Here is a 14,657-nt window from a genome sequence, read left to right as displayed (position 1 = left end):
GTTTGAATGAATCACTGCATGTTAACAGAAAAGGGTGTTTTTTTGTTGTTTGTTACAATCACTTTAATAACATTGTGGCTCTGTGTATGTCCCTTCAGACCAGATGCAGGGCACTGTCACCTTGAGAAATATCAGCACAAGCACCTCAGGGTTTTACCAGTGCACTTCCAGCAATGCCATTGGCAAGAGCACATGTGTGCTAAATCTGGAGGTTGTGGCACGTAAGTAAACTGCATGTAGCATCAAACAGAAACTATTCTTATTGTGAAAATAGTAAAGATTTTAAAATACGACAAATGTCCTAATAATGTTGAGATTGGCAACAAACTAGAGTAAATGCAAACAAAAATGGGTTTTGTTTGCAGTTCATTATTGTTATCCTTTATTTAGATACATATACAGAAGCGCTCTTTTTAAAGCACTGTTATACTTTTATATAAGGAATCTAATGTATTCAGTAAGTAAACTCATTTTCACGAGTTGACGTAATATGTCAGATAGGGGAGCAATGACAATTGGGAATAAAGTCACATATCACTTTGAGTGACACATGTCGGATCAGACAAATACAGATTTGCATTGCAAGCAAAAAAGAAGCAGCAGACAGAACATCTTGCACACATCAGCACTCGACACTTTTGAAACCAACAGATAAAAAAACAAAGGCTGCTTTAGGTCATAGGGAACGAGTTCTATAGGATCTGTCAGTCTTTCTGTCTTTCTTTTTTTGGCTGCTTTTGTCATATTTCTTTGACCTTAGTAGTTATTTATTTATTAACTTTTAACAAAGCATTTTGTATAATTACTGAAAACAAATGTCACTGCTTTATTTGGCTGGAGTCTAATCAATCGCTCCCTGAACCACACAATAAGAAACTAAACACATTTTTTAATGAGTGCAGTCAGTTTGCACTTGCTAACAGCAATGTACATTTTTTCACATTGCAATTACACACTTCAATATAGTTTATTAGGATTTTATGTCAGACCATCACAAAACAGCACATAAATAAACTGTTTAGTGGAGGACTAATAGCACTAAGAAAAAAATTAAGCCATGTACATGACAGCTCATACGTGGATGCTTTGGTCAAATTAATTTTAAAGTGTCAGAAAACGTCCTGTGGTTATTATGTACAAGCCGACTTACAGACTCCACCTTGCTGCTTTTCATGTTTTGATAGCACAACTAGAATAAAGGAGATTTCCATTATATTGTAATAATAGTGGAAGAAAAAGTCCTTATATTGTAGTGGAGGTTTACCTTGCAGCTGGACAGCCAGCGCTACATTTGGTTTAGATCAAAGCATATTCATGTGATCGAATGACTCGGTCAAAATCCAAACCTAAATATTTTTGGGACTTTTTGGCACGATATGAAAAGCTACTTTCCAAAGAAATGGGGGAAATATTAATGTAAAGATCTGTGTTTATGGAAGCTGCATCATAAGTTGGCTTTAACAAAGTATTGATTAGATGGGGCTGAATACCCTCTATGTGTGTATAACAGCACACTTATTATAATTTTAGAACATTTAATTTTAAGTCAAAACACTAATATGTTTAGTATCAGATTACCTTTATACTACAGAGTCTCTCCTCCTGTCTGTCTCTTTACCCTGCAGCCCAGCCGCAGAGTATAGGTCTGATTGCAGGAACCATTGCTACAGGAATCCTTGCTGTCATCATCTGTTCACTACTAGTTGTGGTTACACTGTTTTACTGGAAGAACAAGAACAAATATGAGGAAGAGGAGATTCCTAATGAGATCAGGTTTGGTTCAGATTCTACTCACCACTATTTGCATTTATATGGGTCATAATAGATTTAGGAAAACTCTAATGCAATTATTGGAAGAACTGGTTTATGTCTTCCTTGTAGAGATAGAATAACTTGAGGAATCTCATTTGTTTTAATTGTTGCATTTTAGCAAAAAACAAAGGCATTTTTAAAGTCAAAAGTTTTGCATTGTTCTTGACAAATAATTTTTTTCAGGTATCTGTTTTAGTCATACAGGTTTTGTTTCAGAAAAATGCATCCTTAGCCTTATCTTAAATAGAAGAGAAATTGTGGATGGCATGCTGTTGCAGATGAGCATACTCTGTGTTCACACAGACATCACAAAACCTTTTCTCAGTAAACCCAAGCCAGTAAATTGGATTTCAGGTTCGGGGCGCTCACCTTTTATTGAATCTCCTACCAGCAACTTATTTCATCATTACAGGCTAATTTGCCTTTTCAGACCGTCCGTAAATCTCTGTCAGTTATTTACCCGGAGCTGCAGTTTCCAACTGTAATTATTCCTAGAATAATTTGGAAGATAATTCAGATTTCAGGAGTTTTGTCTGTCTCTGAGCACATCTGCCTCATTCTGAGCTCAGCTAGACTCAGGTTCCATCCCTGCAGCTCCTCAGTAGAATAAATTAATGTATTTAATCCTAAATGTGTTTCGGCCTGAATTTAGGTAAATGAAAGAATGAGTCAAGAACCAATTATTGTCTTTTAAAGTTTATCTTTATTGGTGTTTTGACGTTTTTACAGTTGTATTTTATTGCATAAGCTGCAGGTAGAAAATAATAGAAAAGAATAAACTCAATATTTAAATCAGTAGATTCAAGAAACCTCAAATAACTATAAATAAAAAAATAAAACTAGATAACTTACTAAATGTCATCCCTTGCAATTAATTTCCTTCAAGAGTTAAACAATATGTGGAGTTCAACTGTGTGTGATTCAATCTCAGTATAAATGCAGCTGTTCTGTGAAGGCCTCAGAGAACATTAGTGAACCAGCATTATGAAGACAAAGAAGAAAGCTGACTGGTCAGGAGTAAAGTTATGGAGAAGATTCTGTGGCAAGACTTAAAATGTTCTGTTCACAGAAATTCTCCTCCCAATCGGACGGAACTTGAGCTGTTTTGTAATGAAGAATGAGCAAAAGATGAACTCGCTAGATCTGCAAAACTACCAATAAAGGTTTTTAACATTTTATTTCAGAGAAAGGACAAGTTGTTAACTAGAGGTTGAATACCAACATCCACAATTTGTCTGTAACATAAACATAAAACTATTTAATTTTGTAAAATGACTGAATGTGATATGTAATATTTTTAGGATTACTAAAGCGTTTTAGTAATCCTAACGTGTTTTTACTGTCTTGGAAAAACACAACTGGCTTTAAGGAGTTTGGTTGGGACAGTACACATCAACTAAATCAAGTTCTTTGTTAAATACATTGTTGTTGTTTTTTCATAAATGTAGATTGTATCACAACTTGACTGAGCATGCTTATATATTTCCTCTCAACAGAGAAGATGATTTACCTCCTAAGCGGTCATCATCAGTAAAGGCTTTCCATGCAGATGCCTCTTCCTCAGAGAACGACACACTGACTTCTACAAACACGTACAACAGTCGCTACTGGCACAACCCTAAAACCAACTACGACACTAACTCCTACACACGCTACAATGGAGACACTCGTCAGACCTTTACAGCTGCTCCTACTGCTGCTGTACATGGACCTCACGGAGCCCACAGTCATGGACAACCTCAGAACGCTACACAGGTCCGTGAAACAGCGGTCACAGCTCCAGGCTCCACCCCTTTATCCCGCCACCCACCACCCACCACGGCAACGACCACAACAACATCTTTTGCCAATGGCGGCCACATGCTCTCGCCACCCAAGACTCTAGTAGTCACAACAAACTCTGCCCCATCCCCACCGGCCATGGTGCGCAGCAACGGCACCGTAAGCCTCAAACCAGTGGTGACATCCGCACACGGGCACCACACGCACTCTTATGCTGTTAGCCAAGCGACGCTGGAGCGGATGGGGGCAGTGCCGGTCATGGTGCCCGCCCAAAGCAGAGCAGGTTCACTTGTTTAAAAACCTGATTTGTGACTCTGCTAACAAGACTAAAAGAGTGTTTGGTTGGAATGTTTGAGATGTGATAAGAAACACTGACTGAATATGGGCTGAAGCAGTCCACAACCCTTTACAGTTGTGTCTTTCAGTAAGACTATTTTTTAACCACAAACTAAAAGAAAATAAAAAAGCTTAGGTTTTACAGTGCAGAGTTTAATTGATGCCAATTCTTTGATGGACATAACGCTATTTTTTCAGTTCCTTTTTGTTTGTGCTATTTTTATGGATTTTCTGCTGGTGAAAACAGTGGGATAGATTTTTTTTTGTTTGTTTATTCCCAAACCCCTGGATGATTTCGCAAGGCTGAAGTTCAAAATCCTGCAAATCACAGAATTCTGGATCTTCTTCAGGGCTGGATCATTGTTATGATTGTGTGTTTTGTTTTGGGTTTTGTTTTTGACCCAAACCAGACATTGTTTTTTCTTTTAGCGTGTCAGTTTGCATGGTCACACAGACGTAAGCTTTGAATCTCACAGCATAATGCATGTGTCCTTTAAGTTAGTCAGCTTTATTTCGCATTATTTCTTCACACTTTTAAGTTTTGATTGACATCAATGATAAAAGTGGCAAAAAGTGAATGTTGAAAGAAATTATTTAGAGTTCCCAAAAGCATAAAAAGTGTAAAGAATGAAATGGTAGTTGAAATGGCCTTAGAAGCTTGGAGTGGAATGGTCAGGGGTATTTGGTGCAATAAACTACATAGTGTATGTCAGTGAATGCAAACGTAATTATTTTAACGCACTTTTAGAGCAAAATAATATCAAGAGCTTTGTCTTATGAAAATAGTTTTATTCATTATATGCTTTATAATCAAAAATACATCCAATCCTCTCTTTCAAACTCTATGATTTCAAGTTGATTAACATGCTGGGTTACCAAACAAAAAGAGACCACTCTCCTGATCTAAACTCTGACTTGCTGCTCAATATAGTGCTTGCTGTCACCATTCTTAGCTGTAGTATCTCTGACTCACACCATGTCAGTGCTGCTTTAAGATGGAAAAAAGATGTCTTATTTCATACATGCTTCATAACGAAGCAAGAGAATTTTTTACAGTATTTTTGTTCTCAACTAAAGCTCACATTTAGTCTTTTTTATCTGTACATATTAAAACAGTAGGCTAGATTGTGAATCAAAAACATTTTGTTTCCTCATACATATTACATCTTACTTACATCCTAATGTTCAAACGGTTCTGGGGTTTTTTTTGTTTTTTTTTTACTTCAAGTGGAGGCTACCTTTGATTCTGCCTCACAGTGTTATTTCATACAAATGTCTATCTAATAAAATGTGTTTCTACATGAGTGGGCACATGTAGAATGTATAAACAACTGACACCTTTGGCTGTGTGTCATAGAGTTGTGTTGCTGACCTTCTGTAATTGTATTTGATCAAATCTCACGGGCAGAGTAAGAAGCTGGAGTGTCTCCAGGTCTTTCCAAATCTGATCATTCTCATTTCTTTTTGTGCACATAATTTACCCTGGCTGCGAGCCGTATTTTACAAAGTAAACAACTTCATAACTTATATTTATTTTGAATTTCAATATTACCTTAAACTTAATACAGTAACTGTATTTCATTTAAAATGTTACTCCTTTTTAAATGAGTAATGGACAAATATTCTGAATGGCTATTTAAATTGCATTTATGGTATTTAAAACTAAAGATACCATTTTAATTCTACCAAATAGTTAAATTATTTCTTTCTTTGATTTCTTTGACTGGATCAAGTTTGAACTGAGTGGGTGTGTGTTTTATACCAATTTGCTGTTGTTTGCAGTTGATCTGCAACTTGCATTGGTCTCATTTCCCCTCCACACATTTTGTCTGTTTGTAATGATGAAATGACTTGTAGCTAAACTTCTCTCTACAGAGTTGAGAATAGTCAGTTACATGCAGGTCCTGTTTGGAGCCAGACTTAACCAAACACAAGCTTTGGCACAGCTGTTCAATCTTGTAAAACCCACATTTCTTTTTTTATCCTCTTCTCAGTTCATTGTCATGTGAGGAAGAGCTACATAATATGCATCTACTACTATATATATGTGCACCTCAATAAATAAAACCATCATCAAAAATGTATTTTGTTAATTCAGTTACATAACTGCAAGTCATCCATGACGCATCATAAAATTATTCTTCTAGTTTTGATTAAGGTGGCTTACAGATTGTAAAATATCAAATTCTATTCCAAGAAAGTTAAAATATTACATAGAACAACAACATTTTTTTTCTCAGAAAAGTTGTTATGGTCTATGTCAGGGGTGGGCAACTCCAGGCCTCGAGGGCCGGTCTCCTGCAACTTTTAGATGCGTCTCTACTTCAACACACCTGAGTCAAATAATGAGGTCATTAGCAGGACTCTGGAGAACCTGACTGCACTTAGGAGGTGATTCAGCTGTTGGATTCAAGTGTGTTGGACCAAGGAGACATCTAAGAGCTGCAGGACACCGGCCCTCGAGGACCAGGATTGCCCACCCCTGGTCTATGTGATAATATGAATGAGTTGACAGTAGTCTTACAAGGACAGTAAATATTGCTGTACCCAAGTACAGAAATGGAAAGAAATTGAAAAATTGTTGTAGAAGAAATTGGTAAAGTTACATGGATAACCAGTGCCTTAAGGATATTGTGGAACAAACCCAAATTAAGACTTCAGGGGAGATTCAAAAAATCTGGACTGAACCTGAATTCAGTGTTTTAAAAGCCACCACACACAACACACAAATGTATCCAGGACATGAAGTACATTTTATTTGGAAAATCAAGGTCCTAGAGTATGTTGGATGAGCGAACAGGCTGCTGGTATAGTTTCAGTCTGTTTTATGAGATTCAATAGCAACGCTGCCATCTACCAGAAAACGTTTGGGGCCTCAGGATTCCCTCTGCTGACAATCTGTATTAAGAAGCTGATTAATTTTACTCACTGCTAAAATTACTTGTACCAACTTTAATGATTAGAGTATCACTTTGCAAATTCTAACCTAACCCTTTCAGAGAATCTACAGAGTATTGTAAAGAGGACGATGAGAAATGCCAGAACCCGACAATGAAGATGAGGTAAAGGCCCCTAATAAAGCAGCCTGGGCTTCTGAATAGCCTCATTCTGATTGCCTCCATACCACGCTTCGCCAGTGCAGTTATCATCCGAAATGAGTCCAGACAGATGTTGGAACCTTACATATACTGTTTGTAAATTAGTCTTATTTTATATGCAAATTTTAAGAGAAACTAATTTTAAGATTTTTTTTTAGCTGTAAGCCAAATCATTACATTGAATAGAAATAACCATTTAATATCACTCCATGTGCACTGTATGTTTCACTTTTGGGATTTGAATTGCTAAAATTCATCTACATTTTAGTGATTTTTCCATTTATTGAGATGCACCTGTAAGTACCTTAAATCTAAAGATGATCTGTTTTTTTTTTTGTTTGTTTGGGGTTTTTTTCGGACAATTTAGCCATATATACAACATGTTCTGATTTCTTTTATTTTTTCCATTTCCCACACTGTTCTTGCCCTGATCTCCCAGTGCTTACAAGCAACTCCTCTTTTATGGGTCTTTTTTTCTTTATATGTCTCTGAAAGTATGGCAGGGTAGAAAAGTTAAATTGAGCTTATACTATTTGTACTCCACACTTATTTTGTAGAATATGTGTGAGAATCTGCTTTGTCTTTATCCCAGATTTATTGCGCATGTCATCTTATGCCTCAGCCATAAAGATGGACTATCATGTAGAAGGTGGTGTATGGCTTGTGTATACAAATAAGTGTGACATGTTGCCAACAGTAAAACCAGTTTAAATATGTAAATATGTAAAGACGTGAAAAGCAAAAAAAAATAAAAAACACACATTATGTTCTAACAATGGGGACAAGATTATATAGGGGAAAAAAACAAAAACATTGGACTAGTAAATAAATATTGGTTAATACATTTTATCTGTCACTCGTTTGTTTACATTTCTGTGACCGTCTGATACATGTTTGTAACTTGCAAAAGTATTTATTCTCCTTGGACTTTTTCACGCTTTGTGATTTACATTCAACATATTTTATTGGGGCTTTATGAAATAAAAAGGTGTGAATATTTTAAAAGCAGATGAGAGATACATATATAGTTTTCAGATTTATTACCAAATAACAACTTTAAAAAGTGTCAGTTTTGCGTCACACATTTTGTGTGTAGGCCAAATAGTTCAAATTGACTCGCCTCATCTGTTCAGATCGCATCTTCAACATTTTTTGTAGTACATCAATTGAAGCAATCTAAAAACAGGACTTCTTCTGAAACAGCTTGAGGAGTATGGATATTTATGCAGCCTTATTTGTGAAAGAAAAAAAAAATAAGCTGAAATGGTGTTCTGCACTTTAAAGACGATTGAGATACAGACACTGATGTTTTATGTCTAGTAGACATAGTAGACAAGGTAAACTACATTTTTCAGTGGTGTTTTAAACATTATTCAGACTCAATCATGGAACCTCTGATGCTACTGCAGGCCTGTGAAGATAACCATGTAGAGAGCAACCTATGCAGAATAACTGCATAGAAAGCATATAAGTATTGGTGTTTCTTCAAACTTTTCTGATTTTCATTTCCAAAGATGAATTGTGTAATGTTGCAAAAGTGACATGCACGCTAAGTAAAAAATCAGAGTTCTACAGTAGCATTGCAAGATGCTGCATAAGGATTTATTTGCTTTTGTGATGCTTTTCTGTACATTTGTATTGTGCCGACTAATACATATTTACCATTTTTTCTACAAGCTCAGCACTTGTGTGTAGCATGAAAAAGTAATTCAGAGCAAAATCTTAAGTGCTGTTGGTGTCCAGTCGACCATTTGGGGGCAGTGTTTAAACACATATTCAGCTTCAGCTGCCTGAAATGAAATATCTAGTTTAGTCACACATTTTCAGCATAATAATTCTAGATAAAAAAAACTTGTAGACAATCATTTAAATAGTCAAATTGTGTCAACTGATAATGCATTCAGTGTGAATGACCCTTTTGAAGTCTAGCTAAATGGGAAAGAAATAGCTTATAGTTGACTCAGAACTTGTTTAAATGCAGTTCCTATCATCGCATGTGAATGTCATTAATCTTTAGTGCCTATTGCTTAATCCTAAATTACAATCAACATTTCCTTGTTCATTGTCTAACTCATTTAAGCTTTTGAAAGAACAGCTTTGACCCCTGGAATGACAATCAAACAAGGGCAACGATTTAGTGTTATCCTACAGGGAACATCACCCAGGTGAGTAGTAATGGGTTTCTACTGAGTGTTTGCATTTACTTACACAACACAAAGCTTTGAGTAGTTCCAACAATCAATACACATGCTTTTAATCATTGAAGATGTGCAAGGTTCATCAGCACATTTTGAGTTAAATATGATTTCTTTTTTCTATAAGAACTATGAAGCTTCTGAATACTAAAATAGCTGTCTATTTTGGTTTTCTTTTCATCACTTTTTATTCACAACAGGATTGAGGTGTAATCTTTTTCACTCAGTCTTTTTAACAGTTGCGCCTTTTTGGTTAGCTGAAGCAGCCAGTTGAGATACAGACACTTTCTCTGCATTCTGTAGTCAGTGAATTACCTGAGGTCCACTGACAAGATGGAGATAAGGAAAATATTAGCATCTACTGCATTTATTAGAATATTTCAACTCTAAGTAAGCGCAATAGGGAAAATCCACTGTAACGTAACAAAGCAGCAACACTACTAAAACCCTGATGCATTGAGCTGGTTGCTATCAACATGTGTACTGTTAACTGAAGTGAATCAAGCTGACAAGAAATATGAATGACATGCCAGCACTTATCAATTTCCAAAGACAGTCAGAAAGTTGTGATGGTAGCTTCCTGCTTGTTGAAGAACCTGTCTAGTCTGCACAGAGTCCTGACCCCAACGTGACAGAAAACCTCTGTGATGAAAATACAGAAAACACTGCAAGGCATATAATTCTGCCCTACAATGGTGTCTGACCTCACAAATGCACTTCCAGAAAATGTTTCAAAAATTCTTCAAAAAGGAGAGTTAAAGCTGTCATAGCTTCAAGATAGTGCACAAGCTTTTATGTTATGCCACATCTGTTAATTTTCTTCTGTGTTTTGTATGTTACTTATTTGTTCCTAACAGATGCGTTGATGTAATACAGAAAATATAATCTATATGTTAAAGAATACATTTAACTTTGAAATGGTTCCTTTTTTTTTACGCATATATTTGGGTCAATGTAAAAACACACAAATCAATGAAGAAAAGAGAAAGTGAGGACATAATAGATATCACTTTGCCAGAAACCCTCATGCACTGTACAGTTCAGAAGAACAAAGCCTTTCAAGAATCAGGTTTGCAAACTGAATGCACAATGTAGTCCCTGATAAGCCACTATCGATGCCTATTACACGGTCCTACCCATAACAATGTCACCTCGTTTGTTGACTATGAAGTAGACATCCATGATATCACGTATCAATCTCTATTTTTCTCAATTTAAAAAGTTTTTCTTGTAGTGTTTTAAATCATTTGGATGACATGATCTCAGTCATTGTATTTACTCACAAAATAAAAAAAAAATCAAAACGGTGTTTGATTTCAGTTGACACTAGGTGCAATTTGTAGATGTAACTGGTTTTGAAGAGAACACATTGAAACTCTTAAACTCCTTTGAACTTCAATTTGAACTTCATCCTGCAGTTCACCAGGAGGCGCCACTAGGAGGCGCCATCGAGACACAGTCTGGAAAGTGACGAAGGATTCAGAGGTGTGCAAAGAACAAGGTCTGCGTTTTGCTCAAGATTTTATTAAGGAAGACCGGCTGGCAAGAGAACTGTGGCCCAAGATTACCAAAGTCAGATCCCAGGGTCAGGTGACCTTTACCAGAGGTCACATCGCAGTGATCGACGGCAAGGTGATCAAAGCTTCATCTCCTTTCTGAGACTACAGATTAATCTGATTTTTACATCATCCTATTACATCCTGACTGCTAGCCGCCATCGGATCTAACTGCTAGCCAGCGTCGTCAGCTACCACCTCTGCCTGCTAGCCTACATGCTAGCTGTCATCTCCGCTTGGTAACACCATCTCAGTTTGTTACATTGTAAAATTTCCTGAACTCTAAGAAGAAGTGACGGCAGGACATGACATTTGGTCAGATAAGTATAATAATGAGACTCTTTCTGATATTGTTCTTAGGTGTTTACACCTTTGAAAATGCGCCAAAGTCGTCTGTGGACTTGTATAACAACTCAGCCCACTCCTTCAAGAATTATTCCTGGTCCATGACCCTCGATCAAACAATTTGGACTCCTTCAGATTTTATTACTCACTGGTGCTACTTTAATCAAATGCCAACAGATAACCTAGTTCATCTAATGTGCTTGTCTGTCTTAAGAAACTGTTTTATGTTAAATGAATCTTCTCTTATAGATCTTGCTCAGAACAGGAGTAATGACTTGGTATCAAATGTAAATGATCAATGGAAAAGACTTATTCTACTTTTACTCTTACTATCGGGTAATGTGCAACCGAATCCAGGTCCAATTTTCAATAACTTTGATACACCAGCAGAATTCAAAACCAGATCAGGGCTTGCATACATATTACATATTAAACTAATAAACGGGGTTAATATTACATATTAACTCTCACAGTCTATTGCCTAAGATAGACCTGGTTAAAATCTGGATTGAAACAACCAATACAGATATTTTAGTTTTGACGGAAACATGGTTAAATAAATCCATTACAAATAAAAATATTTCCTTAGAAGGTTAAAATGTTTTTCGTTGTGATTGCCTCAAGAAAGGTGGCGGTGTTGCCATCTATGTAAAAAACAATTTTCATGTCACACTGCTATCTTCTCTATCCATTCCAAAACAATTTGAGTTTCTAGCCTTGAAAATTGAATTCATTAAGGCTCAGAATATCACAGTTATAGGGTGTTATTGACCACCTTCTGCAGGCTGTGATGCACTTCCTAATTTGTACAAATATTTAGCTGACCTAAATAACAATGAATTTGTTTTATTATATCTAAATCTAGATTGGTTGACAGCATCTTCAGATAGCTTAAAAACTATCTGTGATTCTTTAAACATCACCCAGTTAATTAACTACCCCACCCGACCTAATAACAAATGTCCTCTAAAATCATCTCTCCTAGACTTAATTATGACAAACGCGCCGCATAAATATACGGGGATAGGGGTTTTTACAAATGACCTTAGTGATCATTGTGCAGTAGGTGCAGTTAGAAATCTTAAGTTACTAAAACCCAAGCCACGTATCTTGTTCAAAAGAGATCTAAAACACTTAAATGAACAAGCTTTTGTTCATGATTTGCTACTTTTTAACTGGAATAGGGTTTCTCTTTTTGATAATGTAGACCTTGCCTGGCAGTATTTTTATGAAGAGTTTTCAAGACTAATAAATAAACATGCTCCTAAACGTAAAATTAGGGTGAAGGGGAGAAATAACCCTTGGTTTTCACCAGCTATTGGGACTCTGCTTAAACAAAGAGATGCAGCCTGGGCTAGGGCAAGAAAAAACAATACTGAGGAGAGCTGGCTTAGTTTTAGGAAATTGAGGAATAAATATACCTCATTAATCAAGAAAGCAAAGTCAGACTATTTCCTTGCCGAAATGACAAAAAATTTAAATGATCCAAAGAAATTTTGGAAATCGGTTAAATCAGCTACTGAGCAAGCACCACTGAGTGACTTTCCAAATTTTGTTTGGAAAAAAAGTAAAATGGTGTCTGATAAATTAGAAATTTTAAATTATTTTAATGAGCATTTTATTTCTGTAGGATCTCTATTTGATGATTTAAATTCATTTAGCCAAAATGTAAATACTGATGAGCTGTTTTTGAATAATGAGTGTAACTCCACCATTTTTAACTTTTCCCCTATTTGTACAGCTGAGGTTCTCAGAGAACTGAAAAACATAGACACCAGAAAATCAGCGGGGCCAGATAATCTGGATCCTTGTTTTCTAAAGTTGGCTGCAGAGTTTATAGCAGAGCCATTATCTCATATTTTTAATCTAAGTCTAATCTCTAATAAAATCCCTAGTGTATGGAAATCAGCATTTGTTTTGCCTCTATTCAAAGGTGGGGAATCATCACAGTATAGTATACATATACACATAGTTTTGAATGTGGACAAGACAAAAGCAATGATTTTCTCACATGCTAGAAAACTACCAGAAACCTCCCTATTGCTTACCACTGCTGTAGGAGCACAAATCAAGTTTGTCAGTAATTATAAATATCTTGGTTTTATTCTAGATAATGAACTCTCTTTTAAAGATCACATAGCAAATCTACTATGGACATTGAAAATGAAAATTGGGTTTTATTATCGAAATGGATCTTGTTTTACTCTCAAAGCTAGAAGAAAATTGGTAGCAGCGACATTCCTGCCACTTTTGGATTATGGAGATGTTTTATATATGAATGCTTCGACCAAATGTCTTCAATCATTAAATACTGTGTATCATTGCACTTTAAGATTTATAACCGGTAGTCGACGTCTGACACATCATTGTGATTTGTACGCAAAAGCTGAATGGCCTCCTTTAAGTGTACGGAGAAACAATCATTTAATGATCCTGATATATAAATCTTTACTCGGTCTAACCCCAGCATATTTATCCACTCTCCTACATAGAACTGTCAGTTCTCGTTCTCTTCGCTCCAATAACATTATTCTTCTGCATGTCCCACGCTTTCGAACTGAAAAAGGGAAGCAGGTATTCACTGTGTTGGCCCCCACAGCATGGAATCAGTTGCAGTCTGAACTTAAGATGTCGGAAATGATTTCACTGGACTTATTTTGAGCAGTTCTTAAAGATAGGCAACAAGATTCTATGAAACAGTGTCATTGTTTTTAAATTGTTTTTATTGTTTTATACTTGTGCATATGTATTAATTGTTTTTATCTTGTAACCAGGTTGCTATGTATTGCAAATTTCTTTTGCCCAGGTCCCTCTTGAAAATGAGATCCAGATCTCAACGGGGTTTACATGGTTAAATAAAGGAATTAAAAAAAAAAAAAATGCATACATCTCATCCTAGCAAAGACAATAACAGAAGGCAACAATATCTCATTGGAAAAATGGTCATAAAGATGTAATCTGCTTATTCTTGACTGCACAAATAATGATTGAAACAGATTCGTAGATTATATCTAAACTAATTAACGGGGTGATTTATCTGAACATAGTTTGAAAGATTAAGCGTTTTTTCTTTGTGCTGCAAGGTCAGAGAAATTGATCTTTATGTTTTTCAGCCAAATCCACAATAATCACTTTTCAGTACATGTCCTACAGAATAAGACAAAAGTGTCTTTAGGCCGACAAAACAATTTTGAAATATACATTTGAATTAATTTGTTGTTTTATAGCAATAAGAACACATTATTTGTTTTCCAACCAAAGGCTGTACCATGGAACCTAATTATTGGAGTAAATAAAATTTTTGATGTTTCATGACCACACAACAGAAGCAAACACATGCACAATTTGTTTTAGGTAGGGGAAGGAGAAGGTGAAAAAAGATAAATATATAACTTTTGTTATTTCTACATTTTTATTTTTACTTTAATTTTCTTTAATTTATTTACTGTGAATAATAAGCACTTTATGTAAAATAATAATGAACACAATTTATATTTCTTTGGATAGAACAAAAAAATTATATAGTTAAAAGC

At 35.7% G+C, this 14,657-nt stretch overlaps 1 protein-coding gene across 2 annotated transcripts in view; it reads left to right on the top strand.

The window, feature by feature from the left end:
• Positions 1-6,155, top strand: part of igsf11 (immunoglobulin superfamily member 11) — a 112,736-nt gene extending 106,581 nt beyond the window's left edge. For both annotated transcript variants that reach the window (XM_028044854.1, XM_028044853.1), the window contains 3 exons: positions 99-221; positions 1,626-1,773; positions 3,309-6,155. In XM_028044854.1, coding sequence (XP_027900655.1) covers positions 99-221; positions 1,626-1,773; positions 3,309-3,891 — 854 coding nt within the window. In that variant the 3' untranslated portion in view covers positions 3,892-6,155. The remainder of the gene's footprint in view (positions 1-98; positions 222-1,625; positions 1,774-3,308) is intronic.
• Positions 6,156-14,657: the final 8,502 nt, after the last annotated feature.

The sequence above is a fragment of the Xiphophorus couchianus genome, chromosome 18, assembly GCF_001444195.1.
Source record: "Xiphophorus couchianus chromosome 18, X_couchianus-1.0, whole genome shotgun sequence".
In the NCBI taxonomy this organism is placed as follows: domain Eukaryota; kingdom Metazoa; phylum Chordata; class Actinopteri; order Cyprinodontiformes; family Poeciliidae; genus Xiphophorus; species Xiphophorus couchianus.
The sequence above is the reverse complement of the archived record's forward strand: the minus strand, read 5'-3'. Positions and strand labels throughout refer to the sequence as shown.